The sequence below is a fragment of the Pleurodeles waltl genome, chromosome 1_2 (assembly GCF_031143425.1).
Source record: "Pleurodeles waltl isolate 20211129_DDA chromosome 1_2, aPleWal1.hap1.20221129, whole genome shotgun sequence".
Lineage (NCBI taxonomy): Eukaryota > Metazoa > Chordata > Amphibia > Caudata > Salamandridae > Pleurodeles > Pleurodeles waltl.
Genome location: NC_090437.1, coordinates 989,403,099 through 989,419,786, shown reverse-complemented (window position 1 = coordinate 989,419,786; position 16,688 = coordinate 989,403,099). Strand labels below are relative to the sequence as shown.

At 44.3% G+C, this 16,688-nt stretch overlaps 1 protein-coding gene across 5 annotated transcripts in view; it reads left to right on the top strand.

The window, feature by feature from the left end:
* ATP10D (ATPase phospholipid transporting 10D (putative)) overlaps nucleotides 1-16,688 on the top strand; it is a 614,572-nt gene that overhangs the window by 292,710 nt on the left and 305,174 nt on the right. For all 5 annotated transcript variants that reach the window (XM_069201689.1, XM_069201684.1, XM_069201678.1 and 2 more), the window contains exon 6: nucleotides 9,935-10,041. In XM_069201689.1, coding sequence (XP_069057790.1) covers nucleotides 9,935-10,041 — 107 coding nt within the window. The remainder of the gene's footprint in view (nucleotides 1-9,934; nucleotides 10,042-16,688) is intronic.

The window sequence follows — 16,688 nt, the reverse complement described above, 5'->3', positions numbered from 1 at the left end:
ATTCTTTTAATCCTAATGTATAGTGTCAAACTGCTTTACTACAACAAACATATACGTAGACAATAAAACATACAAGTGTGTAAATCGGTGGACATAAGGTTTCTATATAAGGTAATGAGTGCTATAAGGTGTAGGAGTCCCATGTCATCCATGAAGAAAGAGGGGACATAAACACTGAGTATGGACTTTATTGGGGCACTCTTGTTATTAATTGGTTGTACTATGCTACTCCTTCCCTAAGGTTTATGGGAAAGGAGGTTTTTCGATTCCTCTCAGCCGCTCAGCCCGTATTGGGGTCCTGTCACACTTCCAGTGCTGCACAATGTTGTGAAGGCTGCTGGGTATTAAAGAGAAGGAAGGCTAAAGCATAGTCCTCGCCTGTGGTCCTGACATAGAAGCAGTCCTTGATAGTAAATTTTCTGATGTTGACTGTAATTCATGTGTGATAGACTTCAGACGTGTCTAGTTTGTAACTGTAGCAATGCTTGCTGTTAAAAAGGTCAGTGGTTTCCATGGTGTTGGGTGGCTTAAGCTGGGATTTTATTACGACATTACATATGTGCACTTTATTTTTTATTTTTGCAATCTCATAAACGCACACCCATTAAATCCGTTTCTGCTTTTCCAGCTTTCCACGTGTGGTGTGAGTTCTGTGAGAAGGCAGAGCCAGCACATGCAATAGGATTTTGTTCACCCCTGAACTCATTTAATACTGGTGATACACCGAAGTGGAGTGACACCAGTATAACAGCAACACTTATTGATGTGGGTGTGAAGTGCACAAAGTACATCACTGCCTTGCTGGAGGGCAGGGGCGGACCTGGCTGACTGTACAGGGCATGTGTCCCACTTAAAAACGAAAACACAATTTCTCATTGTGGGAACTATACACAATGCGCTTAATAATTTCTCATTATTCCATGCTCAAAGAGTTAAATACTATCGAGAAGATATGCCAATTATATGCCACAACAACAAAAGTAAGGTCACCACTTTTTATGTGGTGGCCAGAGGCGCTCTATTAAAGTCCCATCGTTTAACAAATAATAACAGCCATTCAGCATCATCAGAATCTAACAAGGGTTTGTAGATAGGATGTAGGGTGAAATGCTGCTGATCTCAGATATTTGTACATATGCACCTATTTGGATCCTTCTTATTTTGTTTTTGTAAATCACGTTAACAAATTATCATGTAAAACATTTTCAAACACATCAGCACTCAGCCTCCATTGTGTACACCCCGCTTTCTTCTTCCCTATGTCTCAAGTGTATTCTTCATTTTACAGAACTAACATCATGGAGCTTGCTCCACTAATGTCTTTGATGGTTCCACTATGTCCTTTAACCAATAGATCAGGTGAATATGAGCAATTGCAGCTGTGAAACAGCTAAATTCTTTGAGACATGTGTTATCCAAGGATGACCGCTTTTTGGAAAACGTCTCTTGGTGTGTGTGGTCATGAGTCAGCTTTTCATTCACCAGAACTTGCTATAGTTTGTGAAATCACTGAGCAAGATATATGCAGGTTCCCTTCTTTTCTATTGTCCGTAACACTTGGCCTACCAGGTACTTACCTAACTTTTTGGACATACACATGCATTGCAGTTTCTGTTGGGGTAGTCCTGTAACATCATCCCTCCCAAGATCAACCAGTGTAAATTAACCAATGACTCCCTTGATGTGGCTTAAGATATGTTTCCAGAATGTCTTAAGAATTGCATGGTCCCACTACACCTGTATAAACACATGTATGAAAAACACTTACAATCTTTAATATGCCTCCATTATCTATTTGGCCTTGACTTGTAAATGTGGTGCAACCTTTCAGGGATAATATGCTACTGGTAGAGTATATTCATGCTCATCCACTATAAAACATACTTTTATGTTTTTGGTATATCTCACCACAAATATTCTCAGTTTTGTTTCCTGAGATATCTCTATGAAGATTCGGATCCCACTTCTTTATATCATTTAACTGTGCTCTTTATGTTCTGTTGCTTAAATTTGTGCCTGAAATCATTCCCCTGGATCCCAAATCCATTCTAGAAAATCTTCTTTGCATAGGACTCAACTCTTTTGTCACTGTTGCTCTGTTCTTGGATTGTAAGACCCAATGTTTTTATTATGTGTGCTTTCATCTGTTTGTTTCTTTCACTCCAAAGTTTTTCTTTTAAGCATCAAACGTTTTACATCCACATGGCTGAATAGATCAGATGTTCCCCTGCAGTCTCCCTCCCTCCATTGTTTGAAGCATCTCCATGGAGAGTTGGAAGTGTCTTTTAAGGTTCCAGTGTGTTTGGGAGGGGTAGTTGGTCCTTCTTCCTCCCTATGTCGCTCTAACCGACATTTCCAACACTGTGTTTTAGAATTTGGGGAACTTTTTATATTTCCTGCCATGCCAAGTCTGATATTAAGCTTCCCACGACCACTTGATTCATTGGGATACATTTTTTTGTTTCTCTCGTATCCATTCCACTGTTTGGAAGAGGGCTGCTCTACATTCTCTTGACCCTTTTAATATGTTTGCATTCGCTCCTTGATGAATGCACTAAGCTCTCCTTGTAGTGCTTTCAATTCCACTCTGCCTTTTTAACAGGAACAGACTGAAAGAGGTACAGAGGGTGCAAAAAATTTTGTTGTTTTTAAATGACATAATACACCATACACAGAGGATATATATTAGTTTCCATCTGCTTAGATGCCTTTTTATCTGTTTATGAAGTTCTGGCCTGTTAGCTCCATACCAAACGTCTAGTCTGCTCATTAAACGTGTCCTCAGGGCATTTACCCGAGTCTTGGCTTTGTAGACTGCCATTATTTCTCTCTTCATCTTGGGCCCTAGTCCGATCACCCTCAGCACCACTTCATGTACTTTCTAGCTCACCCAATCAAATGCCTTTTTAGCATCTAAACTAATCCGAAGGACTGGCATCTATTTTCAGTGGACGTTTTCCAGTAAAGTGTGCTACCCTTCCAAGATGACCGCGTCGTTGTCTGTCTTAATTGACACTCACTTGGTCAGCATCTGTGATGTTTGGCATCAGCTATGCCATTCTGTTGGCCAAATGTTTATTGAAAATGTTAGCATCTACATTGAGCTATTGGGTGATAAGAGGCTCATTCCTCAGGGGTCTTCCCTGTTTATGGGCCCACATAAAATGTGCTTCTCTATTTTCTGTGTTAGCCCTTTCTTCTCTGTTAGAGAGTTTAATAGGATTGCTAGCGTGCTTTCCCAGTGAGCTGGAATCATCTCCTAAAACTGAGTTGTAAAATCATCTGGTACTGGGGATTTACTGGTATTAATTACTTTAGCTGCCTGCCTTGCACGCTTTTGCAGTTTCTTTAGTCTGACAACTCTTCCACATATTATGGTGGTAAGTGTGGAAAGCCACCATCTTTCACAAAGACATGTATTCGTATTTCCCCATTCTCCTCTAGTACTTGTATGTATAAGCCCTGAAATAAATCTTACTTCTCTGATTCTTTGGTCACCAGAGTGCCCTCTTCGTTTTCACTTTCATTATTTCTTGCCTCTCCCTCAGTATCCTGTCATCTGGCCAGCATTGTCCCTATGTTATTATATTTCCCATGAATATTTTCAGCTCAGTTAGTTCTGAGGACATTTAATTGTCCTCTACTTATTGCCTGTTTTGGCTAATATTCAGAGAAGTCCTCAGCTTATATATCTTATTTGTTCATTCAATTTTTTTTGATAGGTCATCTCTTACTAATTTCCTTTCTCTATTGATGCCTGCTAAAATCCCCATTGCTACACCTTTACTTAAATGCATCCCATCGACTCCTGAACCGTGTGTTTCCCTTCAAGCTGTGTTCTGAGTTTACAGACTGGACTAATTCCTCTTTTCACACGATTTCTCTGCAGAGCTCCTCGGAGATTCGCCATGGAGTCCTTGCACAACCCTTCAATTCATATATCTTTTTACTTCTGCATGTGCATAGCTAGATATGGATGTATCTGGCGGGACAGGTCTACTCATCAAGCCTTCTGACATAAATATGTAATCAAAGGGAGAATAGTTTCTGTATGCACAAGAGAAAGAGTATCTGGGTATAGGTGTTTTCTAGGTCCTGTGTACCAAACAGTCTCTTATTGTTTCGTGAAGCCTCACAAGTACTTTCACATCCCATCATAATCCTGTCTAGCTGCAGATCCCATTCCAGATTTTACGTGTTCCAAACAAGAGACCTTGTTTGGGGAAAAAGGTCTCTTGTTTGGGGTGTTTAGCTTTCCAACATGAAGCAAGGTTAATTTGAACGTTCTAGTTCATCCTTATATAGCTTTCCTTTCTACTAGTGGTACACTGAGAGGCGTTATTGCACCATGTGCCATGGTTTCCCAGTTCCCTCAGTTGTTACCTCAAAAATATTGTATTTTGCCAAGTGAGCCTTTTTCAGTTCCCCAAACGTATTTGAGATAACTTTAGTGGTCTCGATTCGTTAAGGAACAATCTCCTTTCGGGCACTACCTATATTCAATAATCCTATAACAAACAAAAACGTTTTTGTGATAATTTTTGTTGTTGTTTGTTTTATAAATTAATTTTTCTTTAAATTTCAGCAGCAGAAAAGAGCAGCAGCTCTTCATACCAGTATTTTTGTAATTATATGCCAGCAACAATAGACAGTCCAGGCAGGAAAGACTGATCAACAAAGTATAAAGAAGATTGAGCGGGCAATCAATTGGCTGTAGTGCAGACCATACCTAGGCCAAAATAATCCAACCATGGACCCCAGATATTAGATTGCATTACCAGGGCAGCCCCTTGCTTGATAAATTTGCTTCACCGTACCTACACTAAAATCCATTCCTCTCAGCCACTCAACCTCTGCAGGGGTCCTGTCACCCTTCTAGTGCTGCACAATGTTTCTTTGCCAAGAGACATCACATGCCTACCTAGCTAGAATATCGAGAATTGTTACTTTACCCCACATCACCCAAGACGGATAATTTAGGCGTGAGATCACTGGGATTCCCTCACTCCTTTGTCCGTACCAGTCTGTTATATTTCCATTATTATTCAAATGTTGTGCAGTGAGCAGGCAAAAGAACCAGTCACCGTTGCCATTGCCACATTGTGCACAGGCTTGGGAAACTTATCCTGCCTTTAAGAGAGTTGCAAGTCCTGTAAAAATATTTCAATTGAATGGGACATAATCCTACTGGAGTGACAACCTGCGATGGTCGAGGTATGGGGGCACTCTGAACTCATCCACTCCCTGTTTTCTATTTGGCTAATGCTGGTCTCCCACACAGCCTGCTATGTGGTGGATCAATCCGGTGCAATTAAAGATAGGTAAATGGGTGAAGTCCCATGTCTAGCCAGTGGTTGTAATGTTATTTTTGTCTTGAGATGATTAGATTCATGAGGATTACATTGTAAGGGGGCTCTGATCTAATGCAGGACACATCTGTAACTGTCAAAAGAACAGCAAGACTTTTGAATGACATGAGGTGATCTAGCCCCCGTATATCTCAAGTTTGAAGATTTCAGTGAGGTTCCACTGTATAACTTCCTCCAGTTCTGTCACCTGTCTCAGTAGTGTGACCTACCATATAATAGTCACTCATGTTGGCTTTGAGCCGCTCTGTCTAACTTAGTCCTCACTGCAATAACTCAAGGCCACCTTGGTGGGAATTGGAGTTAGCCAGTTGGAAGGGAGAGAGAGCACCATATCAGTAGTGTAAAAGTGGCACACCTTTAAGTAACTCCAATTCCTCTTTAATTGTTGTATGATTGCTGACTCTAAAGAGCCATATATCCCAGAAAATGTAAGGCATTTTCCCATCCCATATGAAACTGCCAGTCATGGCCTTAATGTTATTGACAAATCAGCCTTGTATAACATTGAGTAGTCTTGAATTGTTTGTAAGAGTCTGGGCAGGACCACCATCTCTAAAAGAGCTGCTCTGCCTAGAGTATTAATGGGGAGAGCATCCTAGGATTGAAGTTTCTCTGTAAGTCAGCAGTAAGGGAGGCCAAGTTGAGATTTCAGCACAATGTTGGATCTAAAGCGGTGTGTATCCATAGTTACTTAAATCTCTGGGAGAGTATCTTCAGTTGAGGGGCCCACTCTTTCATTGAGTCTGCTCACCAGGTGTGATGGTTTTCCATAGAGATCTGGAATATGCATTAGTCTACCAGGTGTAAATGAGAAAGAGTAGCAGGTCATCTGCCTATAATGAACTTGGTCTTCCAGATCACCCGCTCCACTGCAGTTCCTGCACCAGTCCATCTCCTCTTATCCAGACCGCGAGGGACTCAAATGCTAATGCAAAGATTAGCAGAGAAAGGGGCAACCCTGTCTTGCCCCCCAATGTTTTGGAAAGGACTCTTACAGAGTGTTGTTGCTCTTAACTCTTGCTCAAGCCCTCTGATGCAGGGCAAAGATGAAGCCCTGGAAGAAAGATTCACATTTTATTTTCCCAGTGGTCACTACAGAAAATCTCATCTTGGTGAATCAAAGGTATTTTGAAATTTTGTAAGCATTAAGGCACTGGAGCATGTGAAATTCATGAGTGCATTGAATGTGAACTCTTTTTATACAGTGTCTGATACCACTACACAGCATGAAGGCATTTTAATTTTTATATGTTAATTATGTTATTCTCCCACCAATGAACACATATTTTAGCTTCGGTATTGCTCAAGGCGATGGGCTTTTAGAAGGCACACTGGTCTGGGGGCTTTACCTGGCTTTGAGGCGACTGAGATTGTGGCCCCTCTATGGTCATAAGACAGAGTACCACTGTGGGCAGCCTTGTTGAAGGGTGTTGGCCGGTATGTGGTTGGTTGGTTGGTGTTTGATTGGTTTGGTTTCCAAACGACTTCCCCTAACACCCCCCCCCCCCATCCAACCATACCTAGGTCTAACATTGGGAGTAGGAAATAATCAATTTGTGAAAAGGAACAATGTGCTCTGGAGAAAAACGTGTACTTATTGTCCAAATGGTGCTCCTTTTTTCCAAATATCACATAATCCAGTTTGAGAACCCAGAACGTTTGTGAATGTAGGAGGGACTTGGGAAGTAAATATCAAAGTCACTATCAATAAAACTGTTAAAACAACACCCCATCAGTTTTGCTGAGTGATGTTTGTTAACATGCCACTAAGAGCACGTAGTGCCTCCTCTGAGGGAGGTGGGGCATTTGCACTGGTTAAGGACCACATTTGTCTTACCATTTATCCTTATCCCGCAGTAAAAAAAACAACTAAAAAAAAAACTAGTTAATCTCCTGGTACCCCAGAGTCCATCAAAGGAAAGGTTGTATGCAGAAGGACAGCTACATCACTATACCCTTTGGAGAATCGCTCTTGCTTTACTTAATCAAACCACATCTGCTCAGAAGGTCTCTCTCGTGGCATGAGCACTCTGGGGTTATACCATCTAGCATATTGCATTACTGCTTCTACAGGGAGTGCAGAATTATTAGGCAAATGAGTATTTTGACCACATCATCCTCTTTATGCATGTTGTCTTACTCCAAGCTGTATAGGCTCGAAAGCCTACTACCAATTAAGCATATTAGGTGATGTGCATCTCTGTAATGAGAAGGGGTGTGGTCTAATGACATCAACACCCTATATCAGGTGTGCATAATTATTAGGCAACTTCCTTTCCTTTGGCAAAATGGGTCAAAAGAAGGACTTGACAGGCTCAGAAAAGTCAAAAATAGTGAGATATCTTGCAGAGGGATGCAGCACTCTTAAAATTGCAAAGCTTCTGAAGCGTGATCATCGAACAATCAAGCGTTTCATTCAAAATAGTCAACAGGGTCGCAAGAAGCGTGTGGAAAAACCAAGGCGCAAAATAACTGCCCATGAACTGAGAAACGTCAAGCGTGCAGCTGCCACGATGCCACTTGCCACCAGTTTGGCCATATTTCAGAGCTGCAACATCACTGGAGTGCCCAAAAGCACAAGGTGTGCAATACTCAGAGACATGGCCAAGGTAAGAAAGGCTGAAAGACGACCACCACTGAACAAGACACACAAGCTGAAACGTCAAGACTGGGCCAAGAAATATCTCAAGACTGATTTTTCTAAGGTTTTATGGACTGATGAAATGAGAGTGAGTCTTGATGGGCCAGATGGATGGGCCCGTGGCTGGATTGGTAAAGGGCAGAGAGCTCCAGTCCGACTCAGACGCCAGCAAGGTGGAGGTGGAGTACTGGTTTGGGCTGGTATCATCAAAGATGAGCTTGTGGGGCCTTTTCGGGTTGAGGATGGAGTCAAGCTCAACTCCCAGTCCTACTGCCAGTTCCTGGAAGACACCTTCTTCAAGCAGTGGTACAGGAAGAAGTCTGCATCCTTCAAGAAAAACATGATTTTCATGCAGGACAATGCTCCATCACACGCGTCCAAGTACTCCACAGCGTGGCTGGCAAGAAAGGGTATAAAAGAAGGAAATCTAATGACATGGCCTCCTTGTTCACCTGATCTGAACCCCATTGAGAACCTGTGGTCCATCATCAAATGTGAGATTTACAAGGAGGGAAAACAGTACACCTCTCTGAACAGTGTCTGGGAGGCTGTGGTTGCTGCTGCACGCAATGTTGATGGTGAACAGATCAAAACACTGACAGAATCCATGGATGGCAGGCTTTTGAGTGTCCTTGCAAAGAAAGGTGGCTATATTGGTCACTGATTTTTTTGTTGTTTTGTTTTTGAATGTCAGAAATGTATATTTGTGAATGTTGAGATGTTATATTGGTTTCACTGGTAATAATAAATAATTGAAATGGGTATATATTTTTTTTTGTTGAGTTGCCTAATAATTATGCACAGTAATAGTCACCTGCACACACAGATATCCCCCTAACATAGCTAAAACTAAAAACAAACTAAAAACTACTTCCAAAAATATTCAGCTTTGATATTAATGAGTTTTTTGGGTTCATTGAGAACATGGTTGTTGTTCAATAATAAAATTAATCCTCAAAAATACAACTTGCCTAATAATTCTGCACTCCCTGTAGTTTTATCTTGTTAAGACCATTGATGTTCCGTGACACAATTTGGAAGCATACTTTCCAATTGCTATTTTATTGTTAGTTTATATGTTAGATTACGTTTTCTCCAGCGTGCTGTATGATTTAGCTGATAACTATATTCTGATTGCTGAGCCTATTAACCTTGCTTGAGAAACCTTGTTGCAGGAAAAATAGACATGCCCAGAGAAGGGGTGAGTGGCAGCTGAGTGGGATTGGAACTTTTGTTTCACGTCCAAAGACCCTTTTGCTCCTTATGATTTTAGATACCTGAGATTTTTAAGGAAGAAGACAAGTAGGCTAGTGTTTGCGTATGAATACTTACATGCAGGCAAGTTTGAATTTGATTCTGGCCTCCACTGGTTCCATGTTTAACATAGACCATTATTGGGGCACTTCTGGAAAATAAGGAGAGGGTGGCTTCTCCATCACTCTGTTGCAGATCCTGATTTTTCCACAAGTAGCTCACTCTCACAACTCCCATTTTAAATGTCAGAAATAGGATCTGGAGTGGTGCCAGTTCACAAGTCCATCTCAGCAAGTGTCTTTTCCCTCATATCTGAAAATCTCTACAATATTAGGCTATTTAGTAGCTCTCCTTAGTTTTATGATCTTTGCTATCCTGAGGACAGGGCTCTCATGCCAACCATTTTGCTTTTATATCTTTGTTTTATTAAAGACGTTAAGAGAAATAACATGCATACATTTTCATATCAAAATCCATTATTATATACTTAAAAGCAGAACATCCTTAAATACATCAGCTGAAGAGGATTAATAGTTATGACAAAGCTTATTATTGCTATTTTCAACAAGCTAAAGAAATGCATACCTGTGTTTAAATCTTGCTATTTGACCATTGTTTGCACTATGGCTGAGAAGCCGAGGCAATAAAATATTTCACGTTTTCATTACAGGGAACATCCGAACAAGGAACGTGTGGGTCTCAGTAAAGAAAACTTGTTGCTTCGTGGATGTGTTGTAAGAAACACCGAAGCTGTTGTCGGCATTGTGGTTTATGCAGGTTTGTTCCTAAATTAGTTGGTTTTTCACAGTTTCGACCCCAGGAAAAGTCTAGCCAATAGGATATAAGCATCTTCTGTTTTTCACTGTTTTACAATTCTTCATAAAGGCAAGACCATGACATCAAAACATGAATAATGGATGTACTTATGAAGCGCAAAATTCACGGATGATATACACAATTTACAGCATGACAGATGTTACTCAAACTTTTTTGACTTTGGAAGAGTGAAATGCCATGATAACCTAATGGGGTTAAAGCTTTTGGTCCTGATGTTAGCATTGTACATATAAGTAAGGGTTTAAAGTGAATGTTTCCCTTTAGCAAGCTTATTGGGTGATTAATACATTCTTAATTTGTTGTCAGAGTTAAGTGAGAAATATGGCATAAGTAATTAGTTAAATATGGGTGTGATATTTCATGGAGAAGGCATACTACCTTATACAGTATTGGAATTCGCCTTCAGGCCTGTCATACCAGCACTCATCTAGTAACACTTACTGTATGCATTATTGATATTGTTTAATAATTTAAAGTGTCACTCAGTTGAGAAATTGGCCATTAACCTCTGCTTAATTCGTGGGCTAGAGTACTGCATATGCTATGCACATCTGAACCACTTTCATTCCGTGTCTGATAAAATTGATCATGCATGATTACCCCTTATGTGCAACATGCACCTTTTACTTCACTCTCACTGTCCACCCACTGTTCTTACTGTATACCTTTACAGTGAAAACCTTAGATATTTGGATGATATGTGTAAGGAAATGCCTCTTTTTGTATGGTCACCCCCAAAGTTTTGGACAGATGCTGTTATTTTGACTCAGTGCACTAAGGCCTACTAACCAGACCTCCGCACTCTTGCCCTGAAATTTAAACATGTAGGCTTATCTGATGGACTTCTAGTTACAGATTCTTTACCTCAGCATTTCTCCAGGCGTCAGTTCGGATCCCTAGATTTTTTTCAAGCAGTAGCCTTGTAAGCTGTCAGGTGGCGTCGGTCGGCTCCACATACGTAGTTGGCGCACCAGATATGACATCGTGGGACATCAGTTTTTTTCTTTCCACGCCAGCCAGCGCAGATCCGAAGCAGAGCTACCCCTCAGTCACTTTTTGACTGGTCTTCTTCAACTTTTTGTCAAAGACTTTTGAGGATCTACCCTCCTGGTGCATTGAGGATGTCGTCACATAAGACCGAGTTCAAGCCCTGTGGATCCTGTCATTGGGCGATGTCCTTGATGGATCCACACCTCGTGTGCTTGTGGTGTTTGGAGCGCGACTTCAGGTCATGACCTGAAGTCGTGCTCAGAGGGTTGGGCCATGAATCCCAAATCTGTGAGGGAGCGGTCCCTAAAGCTCATTGCGGGCCTGAGCTCAGCCCCATGTCGCTCCCCCTCTCGGTTGAGAGGAAGATCCCGAGAACGTCCGCAAAGCCACCATTCTTCATCATCCCACTCCAAGTCCTTGGGACGGTCAGGTACGTATAGGGACAAGATGAAGTCAAAGAAGTTCTTTGACTTCACCATGTCCATCGGTCGACGAGATGAGAGAAAAGGAGCATGGTCATTCCAGGCCTCCATCCCCAGAGCCGTGCCTCCCCAAGTTTTCGGAAGCTAGAGCAACCCCTGCCTTACTCCGTAAGTTTTATCAGGCCATGCGTCTCATATTTGGGCAGTGCAACTCTTCTGGAGTGCCTTCGGGCCCTCTGGGGCCAGCCGGAGCCCCCTTGGGTTCTGCTCTGGTGGCTTTGGCCTCTACTCTGGTGGGGCACCCATTGATCCGTTCCTGGATCTGAACCGGCATCGGTCGTTTTCTTCCAGCTTCCATGCTGTCCAGCCTTGTGTGGCCCGGGATGTGGGAACCAACGCCCTTGTGGATCAGGGAGCCAGCAGTAGTCAGTCTACAGCCTGCAGCAACCTCCAAACCTTCTGAGTCTGACGCTTCCCCACCAGGTTCAGTCGGAGGCAGGATTTGCAATCGCCTGCCCCACTGGCAGTCCATGTCAGACAGGTAGGTTTTGCAAGTAGTCCGAAGGGGCTACTCCCTCCCCTTCAAAACTATCCCTTTATCCATGCCACCATCCTATGATCTGATGATGGAGGATCACCTGGCACCTCGCCGCAAGAAGATTACGGCTCTCTTGGCAAAGAGAGCCATATAAAGTATGCCCGTGCCAGAAGTAGGTCGTGGTTATTATTCCTGCTACTTTCTGGAGCCCAAAAAGGACAAGGCCCCTGCCCAATCCGAGAAGGAGCGGAGAAGTTCAAAATGCTTATTCTGGTTCAGGTTCTCTCTTCACTGGGCCCAGGAGACTGGATGGTAGTTTTGAACTTGCAGGACACTTATTTCCATAGTCCTATCCTGCCTGCCCACAGATGGTACTTGCAGCTCAGTGAACATTTTCATTTCACTGTGCTCCCCTTTGGCGTTACCAGTGCCCCTCGAGTGTTCGCCAAGGTGATGGCAGTGGTTGCAGCTCATCTGCGCAGGTCAGAGATTTCAGTCTTCCCCTACCTTGATGACTGGTTGATGAAAGTGGGCTCGCCCCAGGCTGTCATCTCCCACCTCCAGACTACACTGAACCTTCTGCATTCGCTGGGGTTCACTATAAACGTGCCAGACCTGACTCCCTCTCAGATACTCCCTTTCATTGGAGCTGTTCTGGACACGGTGCAGTTTTGTGGTGCGGGCTCTGCAGTGGGACCTGAAGTTTCTGTGGGCAGGGGAATCTATCCAACATGGTCAAGATCTCAGAGGGAGCTGTGCAAGATCTGCAGTGGTGGCTGTTGAACAGGCAGATCCTTCTCCTTCTCCAACCAGATCTGAAGTAATGACACATGTGTCCCTTTTGGGATGGGTTGGCTACATGGGAGAGGCGGAGGTCAGAGGCGCCTGGTCTCTGGTGGAGTCCGAGCTCCACATCGGTCTTTTGGAGCTCCCGGCGATCAGACTGGCATTGAAAGCATTCCTTACCTCTCAAAGGGAAAATAGTGCAGGTGTTCACAGACAATACCACTGCCATGTGGTACTGCAACAAGCAGGGAAGGGTGGGGTTGTGGCTCCTTTGTTAGGAGGCTGTGCACCTCTGGACATAGCTGGAACATCACAGCATTTCCCTGGTGGTTCAACACCTGGCAGGCTCTCTGAACACCAGAGTGAACTAACTCAGCTGACGATTCATGGTTGATCACCAACGGTGCCTCCATTCTGAGGTGTCGCAAGGTCTCTTTCAGCAGTGGGGAGAGCTTTGGTTATATGTGTTTGCCTCTGCAGAGAACGCACAATGTCAGAATTTTTGTGCTTTGGAGTTTCCGAGGCGGCAGTCGCGCGATGCTGCTTTTTGTATCGGGTGGAACTCAGGCCACCTGTACACCTTTCTTCCTATACCACTTCTGCCCAGAGTTTTCAAGAAAATAAAGAACGACCGGGCCCAAGTAATCCTTGTGTCTCCTGACTGGGCACAAAGTGTCTGGTATCCTGAGCTATTGAGCATGGCCATCAATCCTATGATCAGACTGCCCCTTCGGGCGGATTTGCTGTTACGGAAGTGAAGGGTTCTCCACCCGAACCTTTCCAGTCTCTGCCTTCTTGCGTGGAGATTGAGTGGTGGCAGTTGACAGATTTTGACCTTCCACCTGAAGTCTGTAACATTATTTTGGCAGCCAGACAGCCCGCCACCAAAATGGTATATGCTTGTCGATAGAACAAATTTGTGGCATGGTGCACAGACAAGTCTGTTGACCCCCCACTTTTCCTCCCTTCCCAAGGTCCTCTTGTTTATACTTTCTTTGGCCTAGCAAGGTTCTGCTTTTGGCACCCTCAAAGGTTATTTGTCTGTGATCTCTGCATTTCTGAGATTACCTGACCAATCCTCGGTAACGCCTTATCTGGTAGAGACATAGGCCCTCATTACGACCTTGGCACCGCCAATGCGGCCTCACCCCCGCTGTGGCCATTTGGCGATCCCCGCTGGGCCGGCGGGCAGAAACCTAGTTTCTGCCCGCCGGCCCAGCGGGGTTCTCGGCTGCAACACAGGAGCCGGCTCCAAATGGAGCCGGCGGTGGTGCGGCCGTGCGACGGGTGCAGGTGCACCCGTAGTGCTTTCCACTGTCTGCATAGCAGACAGTGAAAAGCTGCATGGGGCCCCCTGGGGCTCCGCGACTCCCCATACCGCCAACCTTTTCGTGGCGGTTCACACCGCCAGGAATAGGTTGGCGGTAGGGGAATCGTAATCCCAGGGGCAATTGTGGCGGGAAACTGGCGGTGCGACCGCGGCGCTTCCGCCACGGTCGTAATGCCATGGGAAGCACCGCCAGCCTGTTGGCGGTGCTTCCTCCGAAACAGCCCTGCTGGTCTTGGACCGCCAGGGTTGTAATGAGGGCCATAGTGTAGTTGCAGATTCCTTACCGACCCACCCATGCTCCCTGCTCTGTGAAATGATTTTTAGCGACAGACATCCCTTTCAGGGCCCTAGTTTTGATGCACCAGTGGACAGTGTTCTTCATGGATCTGTGCTTCTGGTGTGGAAAATTGTGAAAAGAAACTGACGTCAGCGTGCCGGGGTGGCGCCTATGTCGGTCCCGTGATGTCCTATCCAGCGCACACAATGCCACGACAGACGCCACCTATTGGCACGCTGGGGACTGCTCGAGAAAAATCTCTGGATCCAGACTGATGCTGGAATCTGCAACTTGAATATGTCTCTACCAGATAAGGCATTACTGAATGTAAGTAACTTGTTCGATTAGCCTACACCCAATTGTCAGAGGTTAACTTACTTTTAGTATATGGTACCAGAAGTAACCTGGGCCTGCGATTTAGTGCCACTCCCCCCAAAGACTGCAGCACTTGTGCCACCCTGAGGGAGACAAGGTAAATCATAGCTCCCAATCTGCTACAATAGACTGGTAGGGCAGCTTAAAAATGCTAATTCAGCTTTGCCATTTTAAGCAATGGCAAGCCCAAACTCCCATTTAATGGGTGCCCTACTGCAGACCTAGCAGTGTGCAACATATTAAGAAGTAGAACATGTGTTTAACATGCTCTGTCAACAAAAATCTGAAAATAAATCAGTAGGCCTATTGGAGAGTACGGAGTTACACACTGAAATCTCAGCTGTGCTAACTTCTGAATGGGACTACTAAAGTTGGTACTTCAAGGTATCAAACAACTTGTTACATTTAAGCCTACCTTGATGCCCAAGTTGAAATTAACTTAACTTATTGCTACATGCAACTTTTAGAAAGTTGCTTCTCTATTGTCCAAGTTTTCCAGTGGCCATTTACTGAGGCTGGGCACGAGACGACCTTCTGCCCATCTGGGGAGACATGTAAATGGCTCTCAGCACAGATAACAGTAGAAGCTTGCCAGAAGAGAAAGTGTTACCTTCTCCTAGAAGGAAGCCACAAGGGGTATTAGCCCAAAAAAGAGCTTCATAGAGGATGCAGTCTCTGAAGGGCAAATCGTGATCACACTCGAGAGGGTCTGCTCTGTTCTGGTAGACCAGTTGGTGTCGGGAACAGAGGGGAACACACTGGGCAAACCGTTTTTCCCATTGTCCTGTAGCCTACAGGTAGCGTAGGGCCTGGCATCTCTAGGGCGGGCTACAGAGCTCCATACATCAAGAGAATAGTCTTGCCTTATTAAGAGTGGGTAGAATAAAGTATTCTGGGATAGCTAGATGCCACACTTCACAGGACATTAGCAACAGGCGGGGGGGGGCTAGTAGCCCATTGGCTAGTGACGGTGATCTCCTTGATGGCACTTTCTGGGCATAAAAGAGGCATCCTGAGATCAGATCTCATTTGACTGGAAGAAAAGGACTGAAGGACTGCCCTGCTGACCCTGGAACTTATAAAGAAGAGGCTGCATCGAATTTGGACAGCACCTGCTGTTTCTTGGGCTAGAGAAGGAAAGGACCGTTCCTGCTGTGTCCTGCTTGCAGAGAAGTTGATTACCGCTCCCAGCCATAAAGAGAGACTCCAATAGTCAGCTGGCTGAATTCCTGTTCTCAGGGCAGGGCCACAAAAGCTGAAGAAGACTGCTGGGGTGAGTTGGTAGCCCAGTCCACCGGATCACCGCTCCCCGCTACTGTACACCCGAAGGGACCAGGATCTGATGCTCAAATTGCACAGAGTCTCCTGTAGTCCAGCTTGGTCTCCCAGAAGAAGAGTTACTTTCAAAAGAAGGAAACTGCTGGAACTGCTGTGCCGTGACTGGTACCCTGTTGGCGATTTGACTTCTGCTGACCCAGTCGACTTTGTGGGACGTCAACCCCTGTGGCCAGAATTACCTCACCAGGACTGTGAACTGAAGAGTAACCTCAAGAAGACCCTCATCAACTGCACAGTATCATCAGCATATTTGAGCATCTTCAGCCTCCAGTATCCATTGCATCAGGTTAGCTGTGGGTTCCGACACTGAGCCCTGATGTAACTGTTCCAAGCATCCACAGAAAAATTGCTACCTAGTTTGAGTATTGTCTCAATCCAACTTGTTTATAAAGGACCAAACGTACTTCTGGTTTTTATTAGCAAATAAATAGTAATAAATATTGTAAATAGTATTTCCCAGATTTTGTCTTTGTGGTATCTCTTTGCTTGCTAGATGGCTTTTTATATGCTTCTCTTGGAGTCCTCAACATT